The sequence below is a fragment of the Octopus sinensis genome, linkage group LG3 (assembly GCF_006345805.1).
Source record: "Octopus sinensis linkage group LG3, ASM634580v1, whole genome shotgun sequence".
Taxonomy (NCBI): Eukaryota; Metazoa; Mollusca; class Cephalopoda; order Octopoda; family Octopodidae; genus Octopus; species Octopus sinensis.
Window position 1 is genome coordinate 131,857,070 of NC_042999.1, and position 11,392 is coordinate 131,868,461.

Genomic DNA, 11,392 nt, shown 5'->3' on the forward strand with positions numbered 1-11,392 from the left:
TGTTATGAAACTGACTTATTTTCCATTATGTTTTAGACAGATTCAGTGCTGAGTTACTGAAGCAGAAATATCATGATAGCAAATATTCTACTCAATACCACAGATTTGCTTGTCAGTTGCTTGACCATAACCACTTGAGCATGTCCCTTAGTGTCTGACAATATGTGTATCTTTGAGCAGGAGTAGTTGGGAAGCATCATAGCCGTGTGTTGAGAGGAATTCTTAGAGGTTTGAATAAATGCAACAAAAGCAAAGTTTGAAGGAAATATTAGCCCATTTTCATAATTTCTAGCAGTCCGCAAGTAGGAAATAGCAATTGCTATCCAAAGACAAAAGTCACATTACGCAGAGTAATAAGACTGGAAAACTTCAATATCACGTCTATATGTTCGAAGTGAAATGGTGTTCATAAAATGAAGGTATCCTCTCCTGGACATTACTGTCACAAGTCCTAAGACTGAGGGTTGGTTACCCAGTTTCCATAACATATAATTGACCAAGATCACAATATTCCACTTGAATGGGATGCCAGTTCATTGCAGGGTTACTCATTTACAGGTGAATGGACTGAAGCAATGTGAAATGAAGTGTTTTGCTCAAGAACACAATGCACTGAAACCACAATGATGTTATTTGTCAATACAACTCCCTATCCACTAAACCACACATCATCATTATATATAGCAGATGTTTAATATTTCACATCTACATTATGTTTCAGTTATTTTGTCTCCAATTGTAATATGCAATATTACATGCAGCAGTAAGGCGGTGAACTGGCAGAATTGTTAGCATGCTGGGCAAAATGCTTAATGATATTTCATCCATCTTTATGTTCTGAGTTCAAATTCCACCAAGGCCAACCTTGCCCCTCATCCTTTTGAGGTCAATAAAATAAGTACTAATTGAGTACTGGGGTTGATGTTATCAACTTACCCACTCCCCCTGAACTTGCTCACCTTGTGTCAAAATTTGAAACCAATATTACATGCACCAGTGACCTAGTAGATTAGAGCATTAATATCCTTAGTTGAAGAATAAAGGTTCCTAGTGCCTGGATATGTAGAGAGGCTGACACTCTCTACATAGCCATGCACAAGACACACTCTGTCATTCAGAAATCAGACTGATGCAATGTAAGTGTAGATTCAAAAGTCAATGTTTTATCTCTAAAGATGAATTTAATAGGACACACAATCATAATCTTGTTAGAATATTAAATTTAAAACCTTCTCAATTTATATTTGACATGTAGAATTAAGAATTCTGTCAATGGTTTATTTCCAGATCAAATTGATGAAAACTTAAAGCAGGCTCTACAAGAAGACTTAGATCAACTGGCTGAGGGTCTCTTGGTTCAAGCTGTTCGAGTAACCAAGCCAAAAATACCTGAAAGTATTCGACGTAACTATGAAGCAATGTAAATATATTGTTCAGTTGAATATAATCTATAAATGTGGGTGAATTAATCTTAGTAATGTGATTATGAAATAAAGAATTTCACTAAGTTCTGGATTTTCTATATCCAATAATTTTTAGTGTTTATAGCCATAAACTTTATCCACAAACTTGTTAGTAATTCAATTTGGCTTCCTCAAGTAAAAAGCAGGTAACATCTCGGTATAATGAAATATAATGAAAGATTGATACTCCCGAAGCTTTTGTTAAACAGCCAAATTGTCTGTAGCATATTTCAGAAATGTTTACTAAAGGGCAATGGTCTTATTTTTGGAAAGCTAACAAAACAAACAAAAAACCCACAACTGTTTGCAAACTTTACCTTACTGTAGAATTGTATTGTTCCTCTCATCTACAAATGTTGAACATCCTCGCCTGAATTATACCCTGAATATCACTTCTTCAAACCTCTCACAGATGACAGAATCAACAGAGATTTAGTAGAAGAAATCTACAGTAGAGAATAGAATTTAAAAATTAGTGATGATGATGAGGAATCTACTTCTCTGTTGAATTTGTAGCAGTGCTCTTCTATGATAAAATGGTGTGTGTAAGAGAAAGTAAAACTTCTCTTTTAAATTGTCTCAGTAAATCATTATTTGGAAAAGATAAGTGCTACACTTGTGTTCTGACTATAATAATAATAATAATAATAATAATAATGAACTTATTGTATACAGTGCTCAGGTGCACCACAACTCATCAGAAAAGGTAACCAAAACTGCATGAACAGTATATAGAATATGCACAGGAAATCAACAATAAATAAGGCTACAAAAATAAAAAATCCAGCAACACTTTATCATTTTGACTGTATTTCATCTGTAGACACTAATGTATTTGAAGGGGACTCTAAAGTTATTAAACATTTCTTTCCATCAGTTAGAATCGATATGTGGTATAAATTATATTTGAGTCAATTAATTTAATCTGTGCTTTTTCCAGGGAAGCAGAAAAGACTAAACTTTTAATTTTTCAAGCACGACAAAAGGTAGTTGAAAAGGAGGCTGAAACAGAAAGAAAAAAGGCTGTTATTGGTAAATATAATTTTTTGAAGCAACTTTTAATTTGTACTGTCATGTGTATCCCTGTTTTTAAAATAGTTATATGATATACTTGCATATTGTAAGATGTGATTAAAGTAGTTAGTATAGAAGAGTATCAGATCATATACATTGCATTGAAATGTCCTCTCCAGTAGCTAGAATGAAAAAGTAGATGTAAGACAGATGATAATGGTGGTGATGGTGCTTGTAGCTATACTTGTAACATTTTAGTAATTTTGATGCAAATCCTAAGTTAAAGAATCTCTTGTGACAAGTTTAGATGTTCTATTCAGCTTTCTAGTTATTAACTGTAGTCTAAAATTGAAGTGTTAAAGTTACATCTGACTCTTAATTGTACCAGCACATCAGATAAAATGCTTAGCCATCATTTCTTCCAGCATTTTATGTTCTGAGTTCAAATTCTACTGAGGTTGATTTTGCTGTTCAACATTTTAGGATTGATAAAATAAGTACCAGTTGAGCACTGGCATTCATTGTAATGGATTAACCCCATTTCATAAAATACTGGCCTTGTGCCAAAATTTGAAACCATTACTCCAATTGGCTCTTTCTCAAACTGGCTGTATCCGACCTAAATATTCTCCCTGTTTTTATGTTCAAACCAACTAAATGCAACCTCTCACACCTATCCTACAAGGTCCTTCTAAAAGTAAGCACTGACATCATGAAAATCTCTAAGCTACAAGATGATGCATGATTAATTCAAAACAATGTGAATAAGTAAGCATTACATTTTACAGAAATCTGAATGCTAAAGGGTTAAAAAAAGCCCTATTTTAATAGCGTTTCACTGATTTGATATCTGTATAACTGATACTTAGGGTGACTGACTTGATTTTATAGCACCTACATCGTGATTGATTGATTTGGTGACTACATAACTAGTACTTACTAAATAATTGAATTGATTATGTAACTAGTACTTTGACGGATTGTCTTGCTGTCTCATCATCTTTCTCAATCAAAGCCGGAATACTGCAGGGAGACACACTCGCCCCATTTCTTTTCATCATTGTTGTTGATTATGTGCTACGTATGTCAGTTGATACCATCTCTGGCAAGGGCTTTGAAATAAAACCAAGAAGAAGTTCCAGACACCCAGCTGAGTACTTGACAGACACTGACTTTGCTGACAACATCGCTCTTATCAGTGATTCTCTCTCCAATGCCCAGTCTCTTTTACAATCTCTTGAACAAGCCTCAAATTGTGTAGGTCTTTACCTCAATGAGACCAAAACTGAATACATAAACAAGTGCCTGTCCAACAGTGATTGCATCATCCAGACTCTCAACAGTGCGCCTTTAAATATGGTTTCTGATTATAAATATCTTGGGTCATACATATCATCATCTGGAAAAGACTTTCTAACTAGAAAGGGTATGGCCTGGTCAGCCTGTATTGACATGCATAAGATCTGGTCATCAAATCTAAGTAGAGATTTCAAACTTGAAATATTCAAAGCCACAGTCGAACCAATTCTACTATATGGCTCAGAAACCTGGACGTTATCAAAGAAGCTTGAGAGGCGGTTGGATGGAACCTACACTCGCCTCCTTATGAGAGCTCAAAATCTCTCGTGGAAGCGCCATCCAACCAAAATGCAAATATATGGGAAATTACCACCTGTGTCATCTCTTGTGAAAGGTAGGAGAGTCCAGTTTGCTGGACATTGTTGTAGAGCTGAAAAAGAAGTAATTTCTACTCTTCTCCTCTGGAAGCCATCTACTCACAATACCAGAGGGCGCACACTCTCCTACCCTGATGTAATCTCCAGGGATACAGGCATCCAGCAACAGGACCTCCGTAACGCTATGATGGACCGTGAAGTCTGGCGTAACATAGTAAATTCCATTGTCTCGACCACGGTCGAACAATGATGATGATGAAGATCCATTCAGTGACTCACTTGATAACTTTAGTAGTTGGTCGATTGGCTTGGTGACTGTTACTGTTAATTCCTGATAGATTGTCTTGATTGCTGTATAACTGGTGTTTCCTGTGTAAGTGACTTCGTCTCTATATAACACCTACACATTAAGTGATTGACTTGGTTACTGGATAACTAGGTAACTGACTTGACTGTATAACTGTTATGATTGCCTTGTTATCTATAGGACTGGTACTCATTTCCCTGACTACAACAGTCTGGTACTTTCTGACAGATTGAATTGATTGAGACCTTTGATGATTTGCCGTGCTTGAGAAGACATGTCAAGCCAAGTGAAATTGTAGTTGTGGCCAGTGCTGGTGACATGTTTGAAGTGGGTGGCATTAGGAAGGGCATCCAGCTGTAGAAACCAAGCCAAAGCAGACTGGAGCCTGGTGCAGCTCTCTGGCTTACCAGTTCCAGTCAAATCATCTAACCCATGCCAACATGGAAAATGGATGCTAAATGATGATGATAACTGGTATTCACTAAGTGAATGACTTGACTGTACAATAATTAATTAACTAGGTGATTGAGTTTAGGTCTGTATTACACTGTGTAATTGACTTGATGACTGTGTAACTGCTATTTTCTGTGTGATTGACTTATGCACTAAAAGCATAACTTTTATAGAAATACTTATATTTGTTTTCATCAAAGATTTAAAAATATTTTTTTATTTTCATTTAGAGGCTGAAAAATCTCAGATGGTTGCAAAAATTACCTGGGAGCAAAAAATAATGGAAAAAGAATCAGAACAAAAAATAGCAGCCATAGAATGTAAATATATTCTAGTTTTCCATTTTCTCTCACATAACTGTCTTTTGAATCTATGTTTTCTTATTACTTATTCTATGGTTGACATTTTCTCTCTTTTTCCATTTTTGTCTTGTAAATATTTTTCAAATTAGCAATATTACTCAAGTTACGCCATTCTTCTCCTTGACAGTGGAACACTCACTTTTGAGGGACAGCTTTAGTTGATTTAGAAATTTTAGTAAAAATAATTCTTTCAAATAACAGTGGAGTTGTATTTTAATTAATGGGTATTTTAAGATTTAGACGTGACTGTGTGGTAAGAAGCTTGTTTCCCAACCCCATTGTTCCAGGTCCAGTCTCACTGCATGGCACCTTGGGCAAGTGTCTTTTACTATAACCTCGAGCCAATTGTAGCCTTGTGAGTGGATTTGGTAGACAGAAACTGAAAGAAGCCTGTGTGTGTTCATCTCCCACCACCACTTGCCAACCAATGCAGGTGTGTTGTTTATGTCCTCTTAACTTAGCAGTTCAGCAAAAGAACTGATAGAATAAGTACCAGGCTTAAATAAAAAACAAGTACTGGGGGTCAATTCATTTGACTAAAAATTCTCCACGGCAGTGCCCCAGCATGGCCACAGTCTAATGACTGAGACATGTTAAAGATAGTTTATATTTAAATATTATTCTCTTGGTATTTCTTTAATAACTCCAAGAAACATGGTCAGCATATTTCAGACCATTGCAGTCTATTATTTCACTTAAGTAGTTCTGTGTAAATTGTGCTAGTAACAATATTACTGAAATATTTAGTGAAAATGAACTGGAAATGGAAGAAAAAAATAAATTAATTATATTTCTCTAAGTTCAAATCTCAATCAGTGCCATTTTTACCTGTCAATAAAATAAGTATTGGGGATGACATAATCTATATAATCGAGATGGTAGTGCCACAGTCTGTAAGTAATTCTTTTTTTGGATAAGTGGATCTCGTACATGGTCATGTGGGACACAGCATTAGCAGTGTGGATGCATTGTTTTGTCTTTTTTAGTTTGAATATATCTAAATGGAAAGCTCTGTTGACTGTAGTAGCAGAAATAGACAAAGCAAGCTCAGTTAGTACATGCTAATCTTGATTTACTGAAACACTGAATTAATTACAAATACATCAGTTGATATTACAGTTAAATGATTGTATTTGAGTTTTTGTTTATAATGTATGTTCCATCTGTGTGTGTATAAATTAATAAATAAAACATATGCATATATACATACATATATGTACGTACCTACCTCTACATGTTTAAAAGAAATGTCCATTTCCTTGGTTTTGTGTTTATGTTTTCGTTTCTCATTGTGTTGGACATTTTTTTTGGTGTCCTGTACCCATATATACATGTATATATACATGTAGAGGTAGGTACGTACATATATGTATGTATATATGCATATGTTTTATTTATTAATTTATCATATGACGGAACGCACGCATCCATTTCTAAGTAAGATTGTTCTATATATATATATATATATATATATATATATATATATATATATATATATATATATATATATATATATATATATTATATATATATATATATATATATATAATGAACTTATTGTATACAGTGCTCAAAGTAACCCAAACTGCATGAACAAGTACATAGAATATGCACATGAAGCAAACAGTAAAAAAAGTCTAAAGAAAAATAAAAGAATTTTTTAAAAAGGGATGAAGAAGAAATGGGGATGGCAGGTGTACTGTTGGCAAAATTCAGGAAGCATGGAAATTTTAAAGGATCTAGTGTCTCAACAGCTTACAACTGATGCAGGTAGTTTATTCCACGCTTCAGAAATTCTGAGTGTGAAAAGATGTTTCTGAAAGTCATGGGTGCTGTGTTGTTTTTTGATTTTGTAAGCCTGTCCACAAGTATTAGACATATGGAATTATCTTTCTTCTGTTTTTCTAACATGATTGTGCTGCTGACATCTTTCTACTAGAAAGAAAGGCCCAGTGACCTTTAGAATACATATACCTATCTTTGTCTTTTGAGACTTTCATGGTTTTACAGATTTTTATCACTCTTGTTTTTTTGTACCTCATAAAAATAGCTCCAGTTTTTTTCAATGTCTAAGCATTAGCAGTTTCCTAGGGTTTTATCAATTTTTAATTTCATTTTCTTTTACAGCTCTTACACATTTAAATAAAGAAAAACTTCTTGCAGATGCAGAATACTATAAAGCATTAAAAGAGGCTGAATCAAATGAGGTAATAAATTAAGGAAAATTTGTAGTTGGTGAAAACCAGCAATGTATTGTGTTTTTAGTAGTTTAATGTGAAATGAATGATGTAAGAAGCAGATGATTGGCAGAATTTTCTAATATTCCTAGAAGACAAAATTTTGCAAAGACTAAAAAGCTGTTTAGTAAAAGGTTTAAACTGAAGAATTATAGAAGTCTGAGATGACTTGCTGATGTCATTTCTCATTATGTGTTGGGAGACTTAAGGCAGCAAGCTGGCAGAACCATTAGCATGCTGGACAAAATGTTTTGTGGCATTTCATCTGTCTTTATGCTCTAAATTCAAATTCTGCTAAGCTTTGCTTTTCATCCTTTTGGGGGTCAATAAAATAAGTACAAGTTGAGCACTGGGGTTGTTATCAACTTACCCCTCCCCCAACCTTGCTGGCCTTGTGTCAAAATTTGAAACCATTATGTATTAGGAAACTAACCAGGGATGTATATTCCAGGTTTTCTAGGTGTGCGCTGCACGCCCGTTGAAATTGGCAAATTCATTATAAATATTAACCTCACTCATTAATTTAATCACAAATCTTAATGAAAAACTTTTGTTATACTCCTGCTTGAAATTAGGTGGTATTGGGTGTGGCAGCACACCCAATACAATAACCACCATACACCACTGGAACTAATCACTAGCGTAGTTAGAATGAGTGCCACCCAAGGCGGCCCTTCCATTTGCTGCCCTCAGACCCCACAAAAAACACATAATGCCTACAGCAGACCCGTGGTGCTCTTTAAAAGTGCCACCCAGGGTGGACCGCCCCTACTACCTTCCCCTTCCCCCAGCTATGCTAGTGGAACTAATTCAATGTATATTTCTTAATTCTAGCCAGAAGTGGCTAATAACAGTACATTGTTTGGTGTGAAATAATTCTTCTTAATGTAAGTCTTGTGGCATTGTAACAAAAATAATTTATTGCTCCTTTATCTAAAATGAATGTGTAATATTTTGTTTTCCTTTCAGCTAAATAATTTTGTTTTATTTTATTGTATTTATTTGTGATATTTGTAGTTGAAATTAACTGATCGGTATCTGGAACTATTGAAATACCAAGCATTATCGAAAAATAGCAAAATATTTTTTGGCAACAGTATTCCAAACTTTTTTTCTGAATTTCCATCGTTCCAAAATCGAGCTGAAGTGAAAACATCTACAACTAAAACATCATGAAAGTGTAAGTAATAATTTTAATCTCTTTTTTACTTGTGTCAGTCATTTGACTGTGGCCATGAAGATGAAGGGTTTTAGTCAAGGAAATCAAGCCCAGTAATTATTTTTTTTAAGCCTTGTACTTATTCTATCAGTCTTTTTTGCTGAACTGCTAAGTTATAGGGACATAAACACACCAACACCAGATGTCAAGTGGTGGTGGAGGACAGACACGTACACACATGCAACGGGCTTTTTTTAGTTTCTGTCTACCAAATCCACTCACAAGGGTTTTGTTGGTCCAAGGCTACAATAGAAGACACTTTGCCAAGATGTTGTGCAGTGGGACTGAACGAAGAACAATGTGGTTGAGAAGCAAGCTTTTTACTACACAGCCACGCCTGTGCCTATACTGTACATGATTAAAATATATACCAGTTTAGTGCAATATTACATGTTTTAAGTTCAAAAAGACCTCCCACCATCCCACATGCACACTCTCAAACGGAAGCAGAGGTAATGAGCTTAGGGTAGTGAAATATGAATGATAAATGCAAAAGTGAAGTATGATCTGTTGGTGTTTTAGTTTCATAAATGGACAAAGTTGAAGTGAGTTTATCAATTAACTATGCTGATACAAAGATGTAAGTAATAGAGATTTGTAACTATTAAAATGGTGAGTTTCAGTATTGGTAGACTAATATACGAAATACCTTGTAACATTCCCTTTGTGTTTTTGTTTCAAATCCTGGAAGGATCAACATTGCCCTCTTTCTTTCTGCTAAAAACCTCTTTAGATATTCCTGGTACTCAAATGAACTGGATGTCTCCAATAATGTGTGCCCTACTTTTGAAGTTAAAATTAATTGGTACTAATTGGTAGAACTCCAAATAAAATATCTTGTATTTTGTTAACATTGTATTGCATTCTGGGTTTGACTTAGCCTTTCACACTTCCTGGGTTGATTAACCCTTTAGCTTGAGATTACTCTGTCAAATGTAATGCTTATTTATCTACTTTGTTTTGAATTAATCCTGTATTATCTTGTGTCTTTGAGATTTCAATGATGTGATTACTTATTTTCAGAATAACATTGTAGAGTAGGTGTGAGAGACAGGATATAGCCAGTTTGAACATAAAACATGCAGGATATTAGGGCCAGATATGGCCTGTTTAAATGCTTAAGTGTTAAATAGTTACCTGACAAATACTAAGATCAATATAATTAAAAATAATCCCCCCCCCCGCCAAACTTCTGCTTGTGTTAAAAATTATCATTATTATTTGTTTTCAGGTTCACATATCAAATTCCAAAGTAGGAGAATGCCTGCTAAGCTGACAATTTATTGAGAGAGAATCCCTGCTCAATCTAAATTATAAAATCAAAGAAGAAGGAAAAAAAAGCATTTTTTTTTTGTACTTAACATTTATCAGAATGAGTGGATTGAAAATGTGTTAGAAAACAATGATAAAAGTCTTTTAATTAAAAGTTATATGGCTGTGGATTTTGGAAAGAACATCTTAATGAAAGGATATTTTGTTTCTGTAAGAAAATGTTTGAAAAGCAAGTCCTTGTTGAGTTCAGCTTTAGAACTCTGAGTGATTGTCAAGTACACTTAACTTGTTTATCTTTCATTTCTTCAGCATTTCTCATTTTAAAACTTCTTTCCTTTTTTGCTTATCAACAAAACTAACATTTTGTCATTCCTAACATTTTGAAATAACACTTGATAATGGGTTCTGAATATTAATATTTTTTTCTTTGTTACTCTTGTACTCTTTGTCTTCTATGGTATTGTTCAAACTGTGCTATTGTAATGTTTTTACATTTATGTTCCTGATAAATTGATTTTTTTTAAATACATTAAATGGTATTTTGTGTTAAATTTAATAAGTTATGCTGTGGATTCTCCATTTAAAAGAAGAATGGTACTCTGTCAATTTGATGAGAAAACTCTCTCTCTCTTTTCTCTCTTTTTCAAATTGACAGATGCCTACATTGAAGCTAAAATATGTTCAACAAGTTGTCTACTAAATATGTTCATCTTTTTATATTTTTCCTTCAGTTTCATAATTTCAAATAAAAAAAACCAACATTTAAAAAAATTTGTTGTTATTACTGAGATTATTCATTCATCTTCCTCTGGTAGGCACATACTTAACTCTATTTTCAACTCCATTTAAAGAAATTATTTTAGATTTGAGCAGTTCATCTTTATCATGATGCTGTCTTATTTTCCCATACTTGCATGCTCTGAAGGGGTTGAACTGGTCTTATTCAGCAAATTACCTTACTTTGTGTTGCTATGCATTGTAATTTTTGTGAGATTCAGCCTCTTGAAAATTCTTTTTGTCTTGCTCAGTTTTCTTCTTCCATTAGTTCCTTCTGCTTAGATTGCTTAGCACGTTTTTTTACCTAATTGTCATCTGCCATGCACATCATGTGTCTGCACCAGCTCAAGCTTCTCTCTTACATATTGCATTGATATGGTATTTTCTGGCATACAATTCGACCTAGTGTATAGTGTAAACATGTATAAACATTGCCTCCCTCTTTCCAAATCCTGTTGCATTTCACATGGACATTTTGATCCTCCAGAGTTGTCTTAGTCTGTCAGTTGACCTACCTTTTTTAGCTGTAAAGTTTAATCTGATATATTTTATACCCAGTTTTTTCTCTTGACTTATTTTTTCTCCATTGTTGATGCACACTAATTTTAACAT

General features: G+C 34.1%; 1 protein-coding gene across 1 annotated transcript in view; it reads left to right on the top strand.

The window, feature by feature from the left end:
* Positions 1-10,767, top strand: part of LOC115209423 (erlin-1) — a 31,463-nt gene extending 20,696 nt beyond the window's left edge. The window contains exons 8-13 of the mRNA XM_029777837.2: positions 1,288-1,420; positions 2,404-2,495; positions 5,144-5,233; positions 7,403-7,482; positions 8,530-8,692; positions 9,963-10,767. Coding sequence (XP_029633697.1) covers positions 1,288-1,420; positions 2,404-2,495; positions 5,144-5,233; positions 7,403-7,482; positions 8,530-8,688 — 554 coding nt within the window. The 3' untranslated portion in view covers positions 8,689-8,692; positions 9,963-10,767. The remainder of the gene's footprint in view (positions 1-1,287; positions 1,421-2,403; positions 2,496-5,143; positions 5,234-7,402; positions 7,483-8,529; positions 8,693-9,962) is intronic.
* The last annotated feature ends 625 nt before the right edge of the window (positions 10,768-11,392 follow it).